This window comes from Phyllostomus hastatus, unplaced genomic scaffold, assembly GCF_019186645.2.
Source record: "Phyllostomus hastatus isolate PE091 unplaced genomic scaffold, TTU_PhHast_1.1 phas_contig_159, whole genome shotgun sequence".
NCBI classification, from domain to species: Eukaryota; Metazoa; Chordata; class Mammalia; order Chiroptera; family Phyllostomidae; genus Phyllostomus; species Phyllostomus hastatus.
This window is the reverse complement of record NW_025333640.1, coordinates 39,942,274-39,961,403: the sequence shown is the minus strand read 5'-3', so window position 1 is coordinate 39,961,403 and position 19,130 is coordinate 39,942,274. Positions and strand designations below refer to the sequence as shown.

Genomic DNA, 19,130 nt, shown 5'->3' with positions numbered 1-19,130 from the left:
GGGGCTGCTTCATACTTTCGTTTTCCGCCTGGACCTCAGCACAGACGCCTCTCCCGAGAGCGTGCACACAGAGACAGACGCACAGGCCTCAGAAGGGCGCGGCCGGCCGGCCACACCAGCCGTGCTGGGACAGCCTGGCCCGAGAAACGCACCGAGCGTCTCGGACGACCTACATTTTGCTCTGACAAACGCCAATTTGGGAATCAGGATTTTCATCCTGTGCTGCTTGGGAGAATACATAACGTGAAGAGAAAGGCGGCAACATTTTCCGTTTGTTTTGCACTAAGATACTACTTCCCAAGTTCCGGCAGGTTCCGGCAGGCTCCAGGAGGAAGCTCAGCGGGGTTGGGCGCGATGAGGTAAAACCCACCACCAAACGGGTGCCCGGCTCCTGCCTTCACATGGGCAGGAGGGAGAGAAAAGGGCATCTCGGCCGCTCCCTGAGACAGAGGACTCCTTTCTTTCAACTGTTGATCATCTGACTGAAAGACACATCCCCCCCCCACACATACACACTTAAACCATCAGCCGGGTCCCCTGCCCGCTCCCCGTCCCCTGCCCCGCGCAGGACTCCACGGAGGCAGGCCCCGGGGGACGGGCGCACAAGTGCCAGGAAAGGGGACAGGAGGTGGCCGGGGAGCAGCAGGGGGCCTCTGAGTGCTGCCGCCCGCAGCAGTGGGCGGTTCCAGGCCCCTCGGGGCTCCGAGCTCACCCCGAACCCGCATTCCGTGCCGGGCTCACCCCTCAGGCGCCCCGGATGTGGGGCGGGTCTCCAGGGGCGCAGGCGAAAGCAGGGACGGAGACTGACTTTCAGAGGGGACAGTAATGAATCCGGAGACAGGAGATCTGTCCCAAGCCCTGGCCTCTGCCAGAAACCCCGAAAGTGGTTCGGTGGACCCCAGCACTGGACGCTCCTTAGGGGTAACGGGGTGCAGAGGGCCCCATCCAAGGCTGCGAAGTGACAGTCCGCAAGAGGCAAGGAGGTCCGAGGGTCCCAGGGTCCACTGCCAGTGAAGCATCGCCCCCCCAACCCTCGCCGCCCAGCCCCGGCCTGCCGCGCCCCGAGCAGTGGGAAGGGGGTGCCGGGTGGTACCTCGTTCTGTCTCCAAAGGGCAGCATAGCAGACGTGGGGAGGCGAGGTGCGGGCCGTGCGGCCCCGGTGGACCCCGAACTCCAGCAGGCGCGGGGGGCGACGCCGCGCCCAGGTGCGGCGGGTGCCTGGAGCCGGCTCCCCTAGCGACCCCGCCGCCCGCTCGCCCCGCGCCGCGCCGCCCCCTGGCGGGGAGCGCCCGGCACAGCGGCGGCTGCGCGCCGGCGGGTGGGAGCCCGGCACGGAGCCCCGGCCAGCTCCCCCACCATCGCCCCCGGCCCGGCGTCCAGGGCTGGCTCCGACCCTTCCCGAAGGGGCGTCTGGAAGTCGGCCCGAGCGCGCGCGGGAGCCCTGTTGGCGTCCGGCTCGGCACTGAGCGCGCAGGCTTCGGGGACCCGCGCGCCACGCACTCGCCGCTCCCCTCCGGGTCCCTGGGCTCCAGCCTCTGTTCCTCCCCAGCCTCCGCTAGTGTTTCCCACGCGCGCCCCAAGGCCCGCGGCCGCCTCCCAGAGGAGAGTTCGCCCCCGCCCTCCACCGCGGCCGCCGGCCTTGGCTCCGGACCAGGCAGAGCTGGCCCTGGGGTCGCTTCGGCCGCTCGGGACCCGCCAGCCCCGGGGTCCGCTGCACGCCACGCCGCCACCCCTCCCGGATCCCGGTCCGCGGCGCCGCCTCAGGCGCAGGAGCGAGTCAAAAGAGGCGGGCGGGACGCGGGGGACTGGGCGGGTGCGGGGCACCAGCACTCACTCCGGGAAGGCTCTCGCACGCTGCTGCCCGGGGCTGCCCCGCCGTCTCGCCCCCACCCCGGGTCCCCGCCCCGCCAGGCCCCGGCGAGGGGGACGGGGGAGGAGCGCAGCCGCCGGGACCGGGCCGGGAACGGTGCTTCCGGAGCTGCGGGGAAGGGGCTCGGGCTGTTTTGGTTTCGCCGCGGAGGTTTGGGGCTCCGGGAGGTGGACGCGGCTGCAGGAGGCCGCGCACACGGGCGCGCGGGGACGGCTCCCGCGGGAGGCGAGCAGCGGGGGCCGGGCGCTGGGTTATTTCTGTATTTGAACTTTGAGAGCAAGTTGGATCCAAGCCCACGCCTGGGTTTTAACGCTGCGCGCGCCCTCGAGCCGCGATCTCCGCGCCGTCACCGGACCGGGGACCTACTTTAAAACGGAGGCCCGGGATCCGAGGCCGCTAATGGTGAAGGCAGGGGACAATGCCAGGAAGGACCGGCCCAGGTCGGGCTCCACGCACGGCCCGCGCGGCCGCGTGTCCTCCTCTTACCTGGTGGCTTTCCTAACAAAGTAAGAGAAGGTGAAGTCCCAGTGATCGTCCAGCCACGCTTCCACCGAGTTGTGGTCCCGCGGCCGCGCGGAGCCCGGGCCGGCCCGCTCCATGCCCGCGCCGCGCGCCTCAGCGCCTCGCGGGGGGGCCGGGTCCACCCCTGCTGGGGTACCCCCCACCCCGGAGCCGCGGACTCGGCCTCGAGACCCTCCCCCGCGCCTCGCTCGGGTCCGGCCGGCTTCGGCGAGCTGCACCGGCGCTCGGCCGGGCTGCAGCCCCGCCCCGCCTCTCCGGGTCCGGCTCCAGGTGCGGGGAGCGAGGCCGGAGCCGCAGCCGCGCCTCCAGGGGTCCCGCCCGGCCCGGCTCCCGCGGCCTCACAAGTGCCGGTTCCGAGGCGGCCGCGGCGGCGACTGGCGAGCTCTCCGGAAGCCCGGTGGCCGGGGCCGGGGCCGGGCGGCGGCTCGCGACCGCTGGGGTGCGCTGCGCGCCGAGCGGAGGGACTGCGGGTCGCGCGGAGGTGACGGGTGTGTGCGCGAGTGTCCCCCTCTAGGAAAGGGGCGGTCGCGACGCGGAGACTCATCCACGAGAGCGGTGGCCGGGGGACGTTCCCCCGAGACGGGGAGGGGCTGCCACCCCGGGCGCTTTTCCGGGGGCCTGGGCGAAGAAGGGCCGTGCGCCCAGGTGCTGCAGCCGGCACTGGGGTCTGGGAGCAGCGGGGACACCACCCCGGAGCCCCGCGGGCGCGGCGGTTCACGGCGCCCCAGCCACCCGGCACGCCCGGGGGCGGAGTGGGGGCACCAGGACGGGCTCGCGGGTGACTTCCAACATGGCCTTCCCTGTGTCCCATGTTAATAATAACGACAATAATAGTAAATATAAACTAAGTGCCTTTGCATCAAACACCCCCTTTTCGTGAGCTGGAGAAAGATTTTCTGGGAAAGAAAGGAGCGAAGTGGGGTAACCACGGCGGGAAGGAAGACCCCTCTTTGTACAGCCCGCTGACCTGGGGGTCACGCCCACCGGCCAGGGCAGAGCAGGCAGCCCCACCGATTTTAAAGTATTTCGTCCATTGTCCTTCACTGCAATTCACCCCCCCCCTTCAAATGTATCCCTTCGAAAGGACACAAAAAGGAGCTGGTGTCTCCCTTTGCTTTGTCCTCTTACCCCTGCACCACACCTGCTCTTTCAGTCAGGTGTTTTCTCAGTGAACTATTTTCTTTTTGTGGCAGAATTAAACCCGGCCTCGCAGGCCCCACAGCCCGTGGAGGGCACTATTAGCAGTGGTGCGCACCGACAGCATTTTGCTGCCCACTTTAACGAACTCCTTTCATGATGGTCTTGGCAACACTGTAAGAAATTACCACTACGCAGGAAACACATAATTAAGTTGATAACATGAGAACTTTTTAAAAAGATGTATTTATTTATTTTAGAGAGGGAAGGGAGGGAGAAAGAGATAGAGAGAAACATCAATGTTCGGTTGCTGGGGGCCGTGGCCTGCAACCCAGGAATGTGCCCTGACTGGGAATCGAACCTGTGATGCTTTGGTTCGCAGCCTGCGCTCCATCCACTGAGCTACGCCAGCCAGGGCTAGATAACATGAGAACTTTTAAAGTGTCTTCCAGTTCCTCAACACCATGGGTGATGCTTCCTGCATTAAACAACTGTCCTCCCGTGACTTCGGTCTCTCTGAAACTGTCTGGTGGCAGACGCGTCGTCGCCACAGCCCGAAGCCAGCAGGCGAGGGAGCAGGGTGGGAAGCACTGCGTGGTCAGCGGTACCAGATTTTTAGCGACCAGAGGCCAGGAAGGGTTCCGAACAGTGACCGCAAAGGAAAGAGGCCCCGGGCTCCGTCCGCAGGGCGTCTCAGAGCTGAGCCTGCGCGTGGTGACTTGGGCGCCAGCGGTGAGGCCTGGGACCCCGAGGAGCACACCACCAAGGGCCGAGGGCTGAGGAGCTTCACGCTGCCGTCTCTCGAACCTCAGCCCCCAGGGGTAACGGCACCCCCCGTGACTCCAGAGCGCCGGCAGGTAAGCCTCCTGCAGACCGGCCCCTCGCGCCTCCCAACTCCGCTTCGTCCCTTAGCTCCACCTGCTCACTGCCTCCCGTCACAGCCGACTGCCGTGGGCTGCCGCGGTCACCCCAACTCTTCTTGTAGAACGATTGCACGCGTGAGAAAATAATAAATGTTGCCCGGAGATGACGTGGAAAATGCTGTTAGTGCTGTCCACAACACGCCGGCGAGCCGAGACGTGCGGCCGGCCCCCAGCGTGACCCTGGGGAGCGAGAGCGAGAGCCCCGCCCTCCAGCCCGGCTTTCGGACTCTGCGGGGCCTTCCGCCGCTCTCCGCCTCCGCTGCCGAAGGTTTCAGTTGCACAGGTGGAGAGAGACATGAGCGGAACCACGGAGGGTCACCACCCCCGCTTTTCCAGAAAGGGCAATGCGAATCGTGAGTCATGGAGGCGCGGCGTCTTTCCTGCCTGGCCGTTTCGTTTTCCAAACACCGCACGGTGTCTCCCGTTCCCCGTAGCGAGCCTGTATGTGCTGGGCCTGGGGACACGGAGCGGACGGCGTGTGCGTTTGCACAGAAAAGGGGACCCGTGTTTCTCAGTGTGGAAGAGGGAAGACTGGAAGGTACACCGTGGAGCTGAAATGGAAGTGGAGGTTAAAAACTCAGTGTGTGTGTGTGTGTGTGTGTGTGTGTGTGAGAGAGAGAGAGAGAGAGAGATGGAAGAACCCCAGATGACAAGAAAATGCAGGCAGTTCCTAAGAGCTGCGGCCAGCCCCCAGCAGACAGCCCCCGAGGAGCTCGAACCGGCAAGAAAACGAATCCCCCAGTCTTGTAACCTCAAGGAGCCGAGCACTGCCGACACCCTGGGAGAGTTCGGAGGTAGGCGTGCCCGCAGCCAAGCCTCAGACGGGACCCGACCCCAGCCAGGGAGTCCACGGCACCCTGTGAGAGGCTAAGCGGGAATGGCACCTGTCAGCTTCATAACGGACATCCGAACAACACGGAGTCCTGCGATCCGCCTGTTATCCACCTCCCGGGCCTGTCCGTCTGCTTCAGTCTTTTAAAATTCCTCCCAGCGATGTCTTGCAGCTGTCACGGCCTTCAGCGGCCATGGCCCCAGGAAGCCCGCCTCTGCCTCCGAGGCCCCTGGGGAGCACCCTTGTCTGAGCACTGAGTCCGAGTGCCCCTTCAGCGTCCGCGCCATCGGGGCCGGCGCGGTCTTCTAAACAGGCGGGCTGGAATCTCACCCCAACTCTCGATGTCAAAGTCGGGGCCGGCTTCTGGGTGACAGGACTGAGTCAGCCACCGTGACCCCAAGGAGCCTCTCCGCCCCCAGATGGGACAAGGGCTCCTGCACCCCAGAATTCGGTCTGACAGAGGAAGGCTGGTCCGTGTGAGGGGGCAGTTCCCTGGGGAGGGGGGCAGCCGCGCCCAGATCCACGCACGCAGCTTCCTGAGAGAGGGAGCAGTGCGCCCGGACCCACGGTGACAGACGGGGGGCCGGGTGGGGGAGGGTTCTGCCCAGAGCACTCCGCAGCCGGCGGACGACCGCCTGCGGCTACTGCTTTGGAGACCCGTCCCAGGAGCCGGTCAGCTCGGGGGCTGTGGCCCCTCTCCTACACGCAGGGACTGTGACACCCAGCAGTAGCCACCGCAGAAACAGAGAACGCTCAGGCCTGGAACACGCGTGTGCTCTTCTCCACCACAGTCCTCCCAGCGCAGAGAGTCCGGTCTCTGGAGACCGCAGCCTGCGCCAGTCGGAGCCACCGGGAATGAAGGGGTGCATTCAGGAGGACGTCCTGGGCCATGGGACCCTTCTAAGTCGGCTGGATCCCAGCGCGACACGCCGAACGGAAAGCCGGCTTAAAAGTAGGTCATTTAAAATAGACTCTCTAAAGACCGAAGGAACAGAAATGCGAATTTTTAAAAGAAATCCGAGAGAAACGGAGGCTGATTAATCTTCCTTTGTCCTCTAGAGAGTCACTCGCCTTTCCTTGAGACGTTAGGAATACATTTTTTCTAGCTGACGTGTAGAGACTGGTTTTTAAAGTCTCAGGTGGCGGCGCGCAGCCCCGGGAAGCCCGCCTCCCCGCAAACACGGGCGGGGACGCGGGGTTTACTTGTCACGCCGCAGAGGAAGACAGAGCCGCATGACTGGGGACAACACTCATCTCTCGAAAGTAGCCTTGGAACAGACTTCTTCAAGACCTGGAATGGCCTTGGAACAGCCTATTCTTTTAACACAAAAACTAACACTTTACGATTTAATCAGAACAATGAAAACTCAAGCAACACCCCCGAAGTAGAGACACTGTAAGGTGTGCAAACATTGTCACTCGACTGTGACACACGCTTGGGAAATGCTGCCCTTTTACGTCAGCGAGGGCTGTAGGGACACGCGGGCCAAGCTCATTCTTCACAGGCACAGTCGCGGTGACTCCGCGTGTCCGCTGCCTTCCGACAGGGAGACGGACCGCCCCCTGCAGGGGGCATTGTGGCCGCCCGACGGGGCGGTCCCAGGCCAGCACGTCCGCCAGGCTCACAGGAAGGTCGTCTTTGACGGCCGCTCCTCCCAGAAGAGGAGTGGGCACATCAGCGGGCAGAGGGAGGGGCATCCGTGCCCCCGGCCCCCAGCCCTGCGGCTCCCGGGTCTTCCTTCTTCTCCCGGGAACCGCGGCGCCCGCCCGCGAGGAAGGCCTGCAAGTCGGGCGTGTGTCTCAGAGCTGGGGATCCGAAAACGTCTCAACAGCGTCTGGAGAACACCGAGTTCGTTGATGCCAGCGATTTTCTCACGGCCCTGGGCACCTGGGAGGGCCATGTATTTTCGTGATCCACGTGGCCATTGCGGAAACTCTTGGGGAAATCCTCTTGGGTGTCTTCCGTGTCGGTCTGCCTGTCTCCGGCAGTGCCAGCACTTTGGCCTCGCTTGTCTGTTTGTTGTAAAAGGAGCAATGGTTACAAAGCAACGGGACAGGTCTTCGTTCCCCGGACTGGAGGTGTGTGTCACCCTTTCCACTCGCCGGCTGTGTGCCCGTGGGCACGCACTCGGCTTCCGAGGGCTCAGCTTCCTTCCCTGCACCGGGGTGCGCCGGCCCCCCGGCTTGGTGAGGCTGCCCCGGCGATGGGGCGGCTGTGCAGTGGAGACCGGGTGCCAGCCCCCAGCGGGAGCGGGGGACTCTCGCCCTTGCCCAGAGAGCAGCTGTGTGAGGGACCCCCAGCCCCTCCTTCCTGCCGAACTCCTTTCCCCATCCGTTCAGACCCAGCACCCACTCAAGGCCAAGGCCACGGCCGTTCTCTGAAGCCAGCTCTTCCTCTTGGTGTAACTCACTCACTTCACAGTGGAACTCTCTCTCTCCTTCCCACGGGTCAGGAAGTCCTGCAGCTCGACCCACACCCCGACTCCTCGGTCCACCCCCCTCCCTTGCTCACCCACGGACCCAGGCGCTGTCCATGTCGCCGGCAGTGACCTCTCAGAAGCCTGGTGCGGCCACTTCCCTCCGGGAGCCCTCAGCTGGCTCCCTGCTGTCCCCTGGGCAGAGGGTCATCTCGGCAGGCGCTGCGGGCCAGAACCCGGTGCGCTGCAGGGCCGTGGACGCCGCCCACCCGTGGACGGACCGTGCCCGTCCAGCACTTGGTGTGGGCTGAGGTTCGCTCTCCTCCTCCAGCTTCCAGTGAAGTCCGGCCATTGCCTCTGGGTTTAACTCAGGGCCCAGGTGCGTCGGGAAACTCACGTTTCCAGGCCCCCTACGGCCCACCCCCCCTGACCCGAGGCTTCTTCCGTTCCCCCTCCCAAGAACAAAGAGTGTACATGACTTTCAGAAAGCGTTCTGGATTGAAATGATACAGAACTACCCACAGGGGGGTTCAAATTGAGACTATCTCAGGCAATTAATGTAAAATAATATGCCCATTTTGCTTCAAGATTTAGCAGGGGAGAAAAATTAGCAATTCATGAATCACTGTCTTAACATTCAAATTCCAAAAGTATGTTCGTGACTTAAATAAATTATGCTCTCAAGTATAAAATAGGACCAACATTTATGTGAAAAATTTAAATCGTTGTATTTGTTAAGTGACTACATATGGTCTATAATCACATTATGAACTGCTTTCTTAAAAAAGCATCTGCTTTTTATATAAAGAAACATTATTTCTCAAGTTTTCTTCTTTTTCCTTCTCAAAAACAAGCATTTCTGGCCCATTTATTTGGAGGAGAGGGGTACAGGCCAATGCTGCTCGCTCCTACGTGGGCTGCAGAATTGCCTGTGGGAGTTTCGGAGAAGTTTCTTCTTTGTGGCGTGCAAAAAAGAAAAATTCTATTGTTTTTTTAAAGATTTTATTTTATTTATTTTTAGAGAGGAAAGGGAGGGAGAAAGAGAGAGAGGGAGAGAGAGAAACATCAATGTGCAGTTGCTGGGGGTCATGGCCTGCAACCCAGGCATGTGCCCTGACTGGGAATCGAACCTGCGACGCTTTGGTTTGCAGCCCGTGCTCAATCCACTGAGCTACACCAGCCAGGGCAATTCTATTGTTTTTTAAGAATTGAATAAGTACTGTATATCTATTCTTATAGTCAGAATCTGCTCATACAGAACCACAATGCTGTTCCCAACTGATCTTAGAGTAACTTTTCCAACTTGTTCTTGGACCGATAGTGTATGATGTTAAACAGTGATTATTTCATGTGAAGTAGCTGTAATCTTTAGACCCAATTAACGGCTATTTATTGAATATCACTATTTGCAAAGTGCCATATTTAAATGTTATTATTTTCCCTGTGGGACACACAAATTCAGGTTGTTTCAGCCACATCATCACCTCCTAAGGTGGTGACGGTGTCCCAAGTGCCTGATTTACAGTCAAGCAAACCCAACCAGTAGCTGCAAGGAAACTCTCGTTGCGGGACAAGTGGGCAGAAACTTGGACAGTGTGGGTGGTCATGTCCACCTTCCACCGAGCATTGAGTTTAGAAAATACACGAGTATCTTCCAGTGCCCTCTGAAATCCCTGTCACCTGGCCTGCTCAAGACTTCTTCCCAGGTAAATGCATCTCTCATATTCCTTCTCTACGAAAGCTAGTTGCTTTAGAGTATGTATTCTAATATTATGAATATTATAGAATATATATCCTAACAATTATATAATGTCTGTTTTATATATTATGAATATTATATTATGAAATATGTATTACACACAATAATCCATAAGTATATATTATGAATATTATGAATTATATGGAATATATTATTCATATTCTAATGATTATATAATATATATTTTTATGAATATATAAAATATACTTATACAGATTTTTTTTGCCTCAGGACCCACATAAGCAGTGCTCTGGAGGGGCAGTGATGTGTCTGTGGAAGGATAATCCGGCTACTCACAGGGGCCAGAGAGGCCGTTGGGGTCCCCCAGGTTTACTCAGCCAGTCACACCCTCAGTGACAAAAAGATTTTTGAATGCCTCTGTGTAAAATAAATTATAGTCATTGAAGAGGGTTTTATGAAAATACACTATTGCTGGAAAGGCAGCTATTAGGCCATTTATTTTCTGTTTATTTTGCAAGGAAATGCACCGCTCCGAGCTTGTTTGACTTGGTTGTGTATTCCTAAAGTAAATGTTGCTCCTGATGGCTTCCTGTTTAGTGTGGGCCAGCCGAGCGACCCAGAGATGGTCCAGTTGTGTTCAACGTCGCTGTACATCGCTTCCCGCGTGACCGCTTCCGTGCTGTTTGGTATGTAAAACCCAGCCACCTCCTGTGTTCAGACGTTCCCAGCATTTTATTCTTGCACGCGCTCAGAGGCAAGTCCTCGACTTCCACTGCTGCTGAGAGCAGTAGTAGTAGGACACAGAGACAGGACAGTCTCCCCGGGGACTCACTGACTTTATTCCTTGGGCATCAGGATGCCTCCTCGTCCCCAGAGAGAGAGAATGCAGCCGGCACCGAAAGAGAAAGCTCCCTGGACGTGTGGGGGTCGGAGGACCAGGCGGCACAGGGCAAGCCGGGGAGAGTGGAGGGTGTCCGGGGCCAGGAGGCCCTGGCCTCCGCGCCTGGTGCCGTGCACTCTCGTGGGCCGTGTGACATGGGTCACACCGCCAAGGGCACACATGGTGCCGTGCCCCTGGGGGCTCTGCGTGCAGCCTCCCGCTGACAGACGCACGTGTGAGTCCCAGACCTCACGGGCGCAGGTGCCGCTCCCAGCTGGGACTGGCCCCTCGGGGTACAGACCGGGTGCGGCTGGGGTGTGAGCCACGCTCCACCTCTGTCATTGCCGTGGTCCAGTTCTCTCCCCGCGTCTGAGGGGAGTCATCTGCCCAAGGGCTCTGTTCGAGAGGCGCGATGTTTTTGGGGGCGCAGGGAGAGGCTATGGCCTTCTGTGGCCCGTCCTCAGAGCTCCCCCGGGGGGAAACGGAGTGTGGTTTTGTCGGACACGCAAACGACAACAAATTGCTGGTGAGGAGACGTACTTGGACGGGGGAGTTACCTCGGGGCGTCCACTTCATGAGAACTCACCCGCATGCTTCCGTATCTGTGGGCCGGTGCGTATGCTTTCCCGTGCGGATGTGACGTTTTTGAGAAAATATAAAATATGTGACGGAGCAAGATTACTTAAACTCCCTCTGTGTTTAACTGTTACTCGTTTTTCTCTGCAGCAAAGGAGTAAGAATTTTCACGAAGTCCATTTTTAGACAAATTTTTTTATGGCACTTGTGAAATACATTTTTATTACTGCTTTTTTGTCCTACATCAAATCCATTCTGGGTTTTCTTTTACTTTTCTTTTTTTTTTTTTCTGAATTCTGACCCAATTCTGCGATTCGTCACTTTTCTGCTTGCCTTTCGCGTCTGGTAACAATCCCGCCGGACCCGAAGGCGAACGCGTTGTCATGCAGGAAACGCAGACCAGCCTCCGAGGGCCCGATGCGCGACCTCGCCACACGGAACGTTCAAGGGACACGGCAGCCCTGTGAGCGCGATGGGGCCCCGACTCCCGTGGGTGCCAGGCTGCGGCTGACCAGGGTGCCGATGACGGGAGTGCGCGGGGGGTTATCCCGTCGGGGGTGCAAAGCCACCTGTCACCAGTGCTTCGCACCTTCCCCGCCCCTGCCCCGCGAGGCCACGGCAGCAGGGCCGGGACTGCTGGGGACAGGAAGGCCTGGGCTCGGGGTCGCCACCCAGATCTCGCCAGCGGTGCGCTACTGAGCCTGTCACGTTCAATCCCCTGAACTTCCAGCGGCTTCTCCATAAACACGGGGAGAAGAGCGTGGCCGTCATAAAACCGCTGCGAGGGTGTCGGTGACAAGGATGTCTCTGCTGTAATATTTAGCACATCGACACATTCCGAAGATAAAGCCCTGTTTGCTACCCATTTCCTTCTGAGGCAAAAACACATCTTGGCCGTAGTTGGCAACCCCAGCTGAGTTTCTGATTCACGGCCGCCGGGCTCTGGAGATGGTGGGCTCCGGGCTCCGGGCCGTTCACTTGTTTCACGGGCACGTGGCCACCAAGATAAAATGAGGTGCCTGTGTCCATTTCTGGTCACAGACAGCAGTTTACCCCCCAAAGCTGGAGCCTCGGAGTGAGGTACACGCAGGGAGCTGTGGCTGCCACTTCCCCGCGCCACCTCATGAGCACACCGGCCTGATGCCGGCATCGGCATAACCAGGCGCAGCCTTCGGGGACATGCAATGGTTTACTTCTTTACAGCCCCGTCATCCTGCCAAAGGTCCGCGGCATCCAAGCCACGACTGAGAACAGAACAATGTGGTGGGGGGGTTTCTCCCAGGAATCCGGCCCCCAGCACAACGACACGCAGCCGGGGACACGCGGGTGGCGTGCACACAAGGGGCTCCGTGAACAAGTCACGGGTGGGGTCGCCGTGACCTGCTAAGCCCTCTGGGCACCCGGAAAGCTCCAGGAGCTAGAGTGGCGGAGAGGGTTGGGGGCTCACAGGAGACGACCCCACCTCCCGTCTCCGCAGGGACGCAGCGGCTCGCGGGGAGACACGCGCTCCAGCCGATGCAGCCCCTGGTGGGGCCTGGCTCAGCCTTTCCCACTGGCCCTCCTTCCTCCGGCCCTCCCCGTCCGTCAAATAGCCGTGTTCTGGAGTGCAGGTACATCAGCTCAGGGAACGGACCTCCCGGCCGTGTGAGCTTCCATCGCAGGTTCCCGCGGTTGAAGATGTTCTGCGGCGTTCCGACCGGGAAGCAGGGGTGGGAGGGACACTCTTTGTCGGGCGGCGAGGACGGAGTCTGCAGCTGCTCCGGGGGCTGAGCGGGTGGCCGCCCCGCAGTGGGACTTCCGTCCATTTCTACCGATGGGGAGGGGACCCCACACGTGCTGGGGAGGGGGTGCAGCCCCGCCCACCTCCGCCACCTCGGGGCTCATGCGTCTGTCCTCTTGAACTTGAGCATCACCGCGGGCTGCCCCGGCTGTGGGGCCTTCTGTCGGCAGGAGAGGGCCGCCCTGGGCCTGTCTGTGGCTGGGCTCCTTGGGCCCGGTCCTGCCCCTCCCTGTTGTGCAGCTGCGACGCCGCACTCATGTCCGTGGCTCCTCCGCTCCAAAGAGTCTGAGGGGCCGGCTCAGGGTGCAGAGGGTCCATCCCTTCAAAGTCCCTGCTGCTCTTTGATGCGTGAGCTGACATCACTGGTTCGCCTGTTTCCACACTTCTGAACCCAGGGGCTCTGAGGAAGTAAGTGTGCATGACGGTTTCTGGGTGAGACTCCAACCAGCCTGTGTGTTTTTAATCCCACCTCTCCTGACCCCCAGATGCTGCTGCCTCGCCTTCGGGGTGAGGATCACGAAGCTCCGTGCACCCCGGCTGTGCCGGGCGGAGCCCCGCCACCACCGACGGCCCCGCAGACCCCACCCGCGGCCGGCCCGCCGGGCCCCAGGTCGTGGAGAGCCACTGTGGGCCGTTGTGAGTGCAGGCAGGGCAGGGCAGGGCGCGCGGCCGCTCCGGTCCTCAGCCTCCTCGCCGGGAAAAGGGGCCGTGGTAACAGTGGGACAGACGTCCCACGGGCAGGGCGGCCACACCGGTGCCCAGCCCGGAGTACGCAGTATAAATGGCCGAAATGCTGGAAGTAGATATTTAATGTTCACTATCGTTTAATATTCTAGCGTTTTTGCCACTATAAAATTTCTCCCGAATGTTGAGAAGGGCCTTACGAATTCGTAAGTGATGTGCACCTTTCAGCGTTTATTGGCGTCCCTGAACACTGCACGAGGTGTCCTGCTGTTCCCCATGGTCCCCCGGTGGGGCTCAAGAAAGCCAACTAATGATCGTACTGTTTCACTGGCATGTAGTTATCTACACCCTCACTTTACTCCAAAAGGGTTTGGGCAGCTACCTTACCGCACATCTGGTAAGATACGTTGATAGATAGGTATGTAGATAGATGGATAGTTCTTACAAGTTCTTTAAACAATAGAACCAGGGGGCAGAATAAACTCAGGTGGGAAGAGGAAGGAGCCGTGTGGCCCAGGCTCCTGAGAGGACACCCCTCTAAGGCCCCCAACTCTCTCAGCGTGGGCCCCTGCACCCCTTCCAAGTCAACTCACCCCACAGGGGTCCTTCCACTGCCCGCACAGCAGCTCTCCCGGTGACAGCAGCAACAGAGGGACAACTGTCATTGTTGCTATTTTCATAAGCAGGAGGATTTAGGCTCTAAAAGCGAAGCCAATTATTCTCGATGATTTTACAGGTCAGACACAATGCAATACCAATGTGCTGTCTGTTTCACCTAGAAAAGCCTTACTTTACATGATGTTATTAGATGAAATATAAATCCTTTAAAGTACCTGATAGACACTAGTTATTACCCCACGAAGACAATTGCTAACCTTCAGCTGTCCGAAGGAACGGGCCCGACTGTGGGCCCGATGTGGCCCTTCCTTCCAGCTGCGCCACCCACTTGCGTCCCGCACGCCGCTGCTCCTGGTCGGCTCCCCGGGTGTAGGAGGAGACTGCAGAGCCCTGGCGAAGGCCGGCCCAGCCCTCGCCCCCCATCTCCTCCCCAGGTCCTTCCCTACCCGTGTGGTCAGACCCCGTCACCAGCACACGCACGGACGCTCCGGGGGCCTCCGTCCTGCTGGCCGCCTGCGGGCGGAGTGGCCAGGGCGTGCTCCCTCGGGGGCTGAGAACACGCAGCGTCCTGGTGCACCGGTCCACAGAGACACGAGAGGCAAAGCAACGGTCACATCTCAGGTCGTCAGAAAGCCGCCCAGTTCTCCAGCGCCATCACCTGGGAGCTCGACCCTCGGTGTGGAAGGAGGCGCTCTGAGACGGTGCCCATGCGTCGCTGATGACCTTGAACTCCTTAGGGCTGCTTTGTTCCGTGAATCCATTCTGAGACTAGTGCCTCCCGGGACTCCCTGGGAGGATTCCTGTGAATGGCTGACGGTCCGTGGAGAAGCCCCCTCGGTGTCGCTCACCCACCTTTGTCTCGCTCAGAGTGGTGACAGCGGTGGGGGAAAGTGAGAACCCGGGTGGACGCCTCCTGGCTACTCTAATTTCTGTTTTGGTCTGAAGTGTGGGAGTGTCTTATATTTTAGACCCATAGTTTTTAATGTTCATATTATTGCCAATCCATCCTTAAGGGTCGAGGATGTCAGAGGGTAGAAACTCCATCTGTGTTTTATTCAGCACATAGATAAGTAGCTTTTAACTTCTTTCTTTGGTGTGTTGTACCTAGAAATAGAATGACCCACTTCACACACCACGCACTGGCTTATTGCACAGCTGTCACCACCAGAGGCGTTGCTCACTCACCCACTGGTTGCTTGCTGGCTGTTTCTGAGGCGCACGTTCCCAGGGTGCTTACAGTGCAGAAGAATACGGAGAACAACCACCACCCCAAAACCCCCGTGTGGGAGTGGGAAGTCGCGGGGCTTCATGTCTGATCTGGGCTGGAATCGCAGCCCCACCGTTAATTCGCTGTGAAAAGTCTCATCCCGTTTCCTTTAACCTACGTCTGTCCTGCCAGCCCCACACCATGGTGGCTGCTGCGGCTCTGAGGTGTGGAGACTGGGAAGCGTGCGTTTTCTAGATTTGCTCTTTTTCCAGACTGTCCGCACTATTTTGGGTCCCTTGAATCTTTGTACAAATTCTAGGGTCAGCTTGTCAATTCCTGAGAAAGATGTCAACTCTTAATGAAAGCTGTGCCAAGTCTCTGATCGGCCTGGGGAGTGTCGCCACCTCGACGACACCGAGTCTCCCGTCTGAGAGCGTGCGTTTCCCATTCCTCATTGACAGCTTCGTCCACGTCCCTCAGTGACGCTTGGCCGCTGTCAGTGCGCTGACACCGGCCACCTTTGCGAGACACACTCCTGAGCATTTCACTCTTTCCGCTGCTGTTATTGACGGGCTTGTTTCCTGAAGTTCACGTCCAGTGTGTGCACTGCTAGTGTAGAGCAATGCAGCGGACTTTGCTCTGTTGATTTCCCGTCCTGCAGCCGTGCCGAACTCATTCATGAGCCTGACTGTGTGTGGGAGTGTGTGTGTTTGACATGAAAATTATGCCACCTGCAAGCAGATGGTTTTGTTTCTTCCCTTCCGATGGGGACGCTCATGTTTCTTCCCCTTGTCTCGCTGCCCCGGCCAGCACCTCCCCTTCAACGTGGTGCAGGGGTCGTGAGAGCAGCGCTTTGTAAGATGTCCTTTATTAGGCGGGGAACCTTCCCTTCAGTTCCTCATTTGTTGAGTGATTTTTTGTGGAATGCTTATGTTTTGTCTGTGTCTGTTGAGATGATCGTACAAGGGTCACAGTGAGACTCAGGACACTTCTGCCGCTCGGCCGCACGGGTGGCCGCCATGCGGCCCAGACCGGAACCGTTCCCCCGTCACAGGGAGCTCGGCCCGACGCTGCTGCTCTACAGAAAGAGGGAATTTGTGACGTGAATCAACTGTGTTCCCGGGTGGTTTACAGACCTCACGTTTGCTGGTGGTTTCTTGTTTTCCGTAACGTTCTCCAAGTTCTCCAACTTTGAGACCATGAACGTTGCTCTACGAACACGTCTGGCCCGAGTCGGAGGCCTGGCCTTCCCCCGCCCCGAGCTCCAAGAAGGCACCCCTGCAGGAGGAGCGTGGGTGGAGGGAGTGGCAAGGGGCGGCGGGATGCGTGAGTGGAGCCACAGCTCAGCACGGCAGGGAAGGTGACCGCGGGACACCGCAGACCAGTGGGTCAGCCTTCCAGCTTCGGGGAAGGAGCGCTCCCTTAGAGGAGGCATCGTAGAACCACGGAGCGCCACGGGGTTCACCAGCTGGGGGTTAGCCTGAAATGAAATAGTGTAACTAGAAAAAGAAATGAGAAATGGCCAATGTGAAGGGACCTCAGTCAACGTCCAACCATTCAATAACAGTGTCCCCTGCCCACTGCGGAGAACGGCGTTTGTCCTCGCTGCGCCCACGCTCACAGGACCAGGACCCCGGCAGCTTTGTCTCTGGCCCGTCAGCCCTGCCGGGGGTCTCCCCACGTCCAGGGTCCCAAACAGAGGCACCAGCTCCTCTCCAGACGCTGACTGCCTACTTCAAACCCTTCCACCTGGAACTCCTGTCTCAGATCTGATCCAAAGTGACTGGTTATGTCCAAGTGGGTTTCCAAGGTGATGGCACAGGGTCAGCTATTTGAATGTTCCAGAAAGTTCCTATTCCCAATACAGACACAACCCTCCCCCTACTTGCTGACCCAGTTACCACAGGTCACTGTAATTAGGTCTCTCATGGTTCCCCTCTTCTCTTTTTCGAGCTGCATTCGAACCAGTCCTTTTTTCAAACACAATGAAATAAACATTACATTTCCCAAAATCCACGAAGACAAGCAAAAATAAAAAGGTGTTTGCGCATGAACGCAGACATAATTCACTGCAGTGCTTAATCTGTGTCTTTTTAAAACAAACTCTAGCTTTGAGAGGGGTACAGCAGGAACTGGAGAAAGGAGACAACCTCTCAGACACTTCCAGATGCAGCTGAGATCTGTTAAACCAAAGCTTTAACCGTTTGACTGCACACTTGCACTTTCCGTCCCCAACCAGCCTCGAGCGGTGTGGCTTACTGTAAATCCTTCATACACCGCACTGTGCAAGGTGCCCGAGTCTCATCTGGAGTGGAATTAATGGCAAATGTTACTGGAGCATTTCAGGAAATCTTAAAACATTTTGGTGACTTTCTCTGCACTGAGCAAAACAATAAATATTTGAAATTATAATTTCTAATGGTTTCTTCTTAGGCTCTGGGTCCAGTATCCTGCTGGTTTTCCCCCTGGCATAAGACACAGATAAGTCATATCGGGCAAACTCCAAAGGGATTTGAGCCTCCAGGAGTTACCTAACTTCCTACACATTATTCTTAAAGATTTTATTTATTTTTAGGGGGAAGGGAGGAAGAGAGAGAGAGAAACATCAAAGTGTGGTTGCCTCTTGAGCACCCCCTACTGGGGACCTGGCTCACAACCCAGGCACGTGTCCTGACTGGGAATCGAACTGGCTACCCTTTGGTTCACAGGTCCGTGCTCAATCCACTGAGCCACACCAGTCAGGGCCGCACACTTTTTTTTTAATAGAAGAAGAGCCACAGTATTTTCTAGAGGTAAGATTTACTGTGACGCTGAGCTTGGGAATGTGGTAATTGTCCCAGAAAGTTAAGAGGTTACAGACCGGACTCGGAGCTACTATGCACTCCAGTGTTTTTCCTGAAAGGCAGGGGTGGGTGAGACAACTCGGCCGTGGACAGAGTGTAGTGGGAGCCGGCCGTGGGGGCTGAGTTCGGAGCCTCCCGGGAAAGACGCTGTTGCAGAGGAAAGAGGGGTCCAGGTGGGACAGAGTCCCCCCCGTAATGGAACCCACATTCCTGGAGCTGACTTCCGCTTTCGTGCGCGGCCCCGCCGGTCTGGCTCCAGCTCGTTTTCGTGGGAACAAGAGACGTGTTCTCTGCACACCTGATCGCGCTTTCTCTTTGCGTGCGGAGCGTCTTTGTGATGTCGTTGGTGGGCGAGGGTGCTGCGTCGTCCCTTCACTGGGCCCGCGGGGTCAGCGCCGCTCACGGTCAACGCAGCAGACCAGATCGGCAGTCTCTCCCCTGGCAACGGTGAGGACACGAATGATGTCACTAAGAGACGGTTCAAACTCACGATGGGGACCTAATCCAAGGGGGGGGGCGCAGGGAAGGAAAACCTCTTAGAGGGAGGGTTGAGTAGACAGCCGCCTGCCTGGTGGGTCAAGTTCGCCAGGCGAACGGGGCATGGGAGGGCAGGACGGGCACGAAGAACAGTGTGGGCCAAGGCCCCGGGGCAAGAGTGGACCTGCCGTGTCCAAAGCACAGGAGGAAGCCGGTGTGGCCGTCCCCAGTGGGCGGGCGGGGACAGAGGGGGGCAGGTTTTGGACCGCAGAGGGCCCTGCCAGCCACGCTGATTTCATCTTGAGAGTCACGGGAAGTCCCAACGCGAGCGGGGAGTGCCGTGGTCGCAGTGGCCTCATCACAGGTCCAGAGTGGCTGCCCGTGGCTGGACGGGGCCTGTCGCGCCAGGCAAACCCAGAGACACCCGTGACCGTAGGCTGGGGCGGCGGTTCCCAAGGCGTTGTCCTCGCACCCCGCAAGGCCCAGAGGTGCTTCCATGGGACTTGCCAGGTAACACTCTTTTCACAGTAACACGGAAATGTCGTTTGCCCTTTACCTGGTTTAGAGAGCTGGGTGAGCTTCTGGAAATGCAGCTCTGAGGTTTATAGTCGTTAGGTGTGTCATCTCAACATAGTCTCCGAAAA

The 19,130-nt window shown here is 58.5% G+C and overlaps 1 protein-coding gene across 3 annotated transcripts in view; it reads right to left on the bottom strand.

Moving 5' to 3' along the window:
- PDE5A (phosphodiesterase 5A) overlaps nt 1–2,766 on the bottom strand; it is a 72,679-nt gene extending 69,913 nt beyond the window's left edge. The window contains exon 1 of one of the 3 annotated variants that reach the window (XM_045831289.1): nt 2,357–2,766. In XM_045831289.1, coding sequence (XP_045687245.1) covers nt 2,357–2,469 — 113 coding nt within the window. In that variant the 5' untranslated portion in view covers nt 2,470–2,766. Of the gene's footprint in view, nt 1–1,093; nt 1,809–1,834; nt 2,084–2,356 lie in introns of those variants that run through there. The other 2 variants (XM_045831292.1, XM_045831291.1) reach the window with 2 other exon arrangements.
- Nucleotides 2,767–19,130: the final 16,364 nt, after the last annotated feature.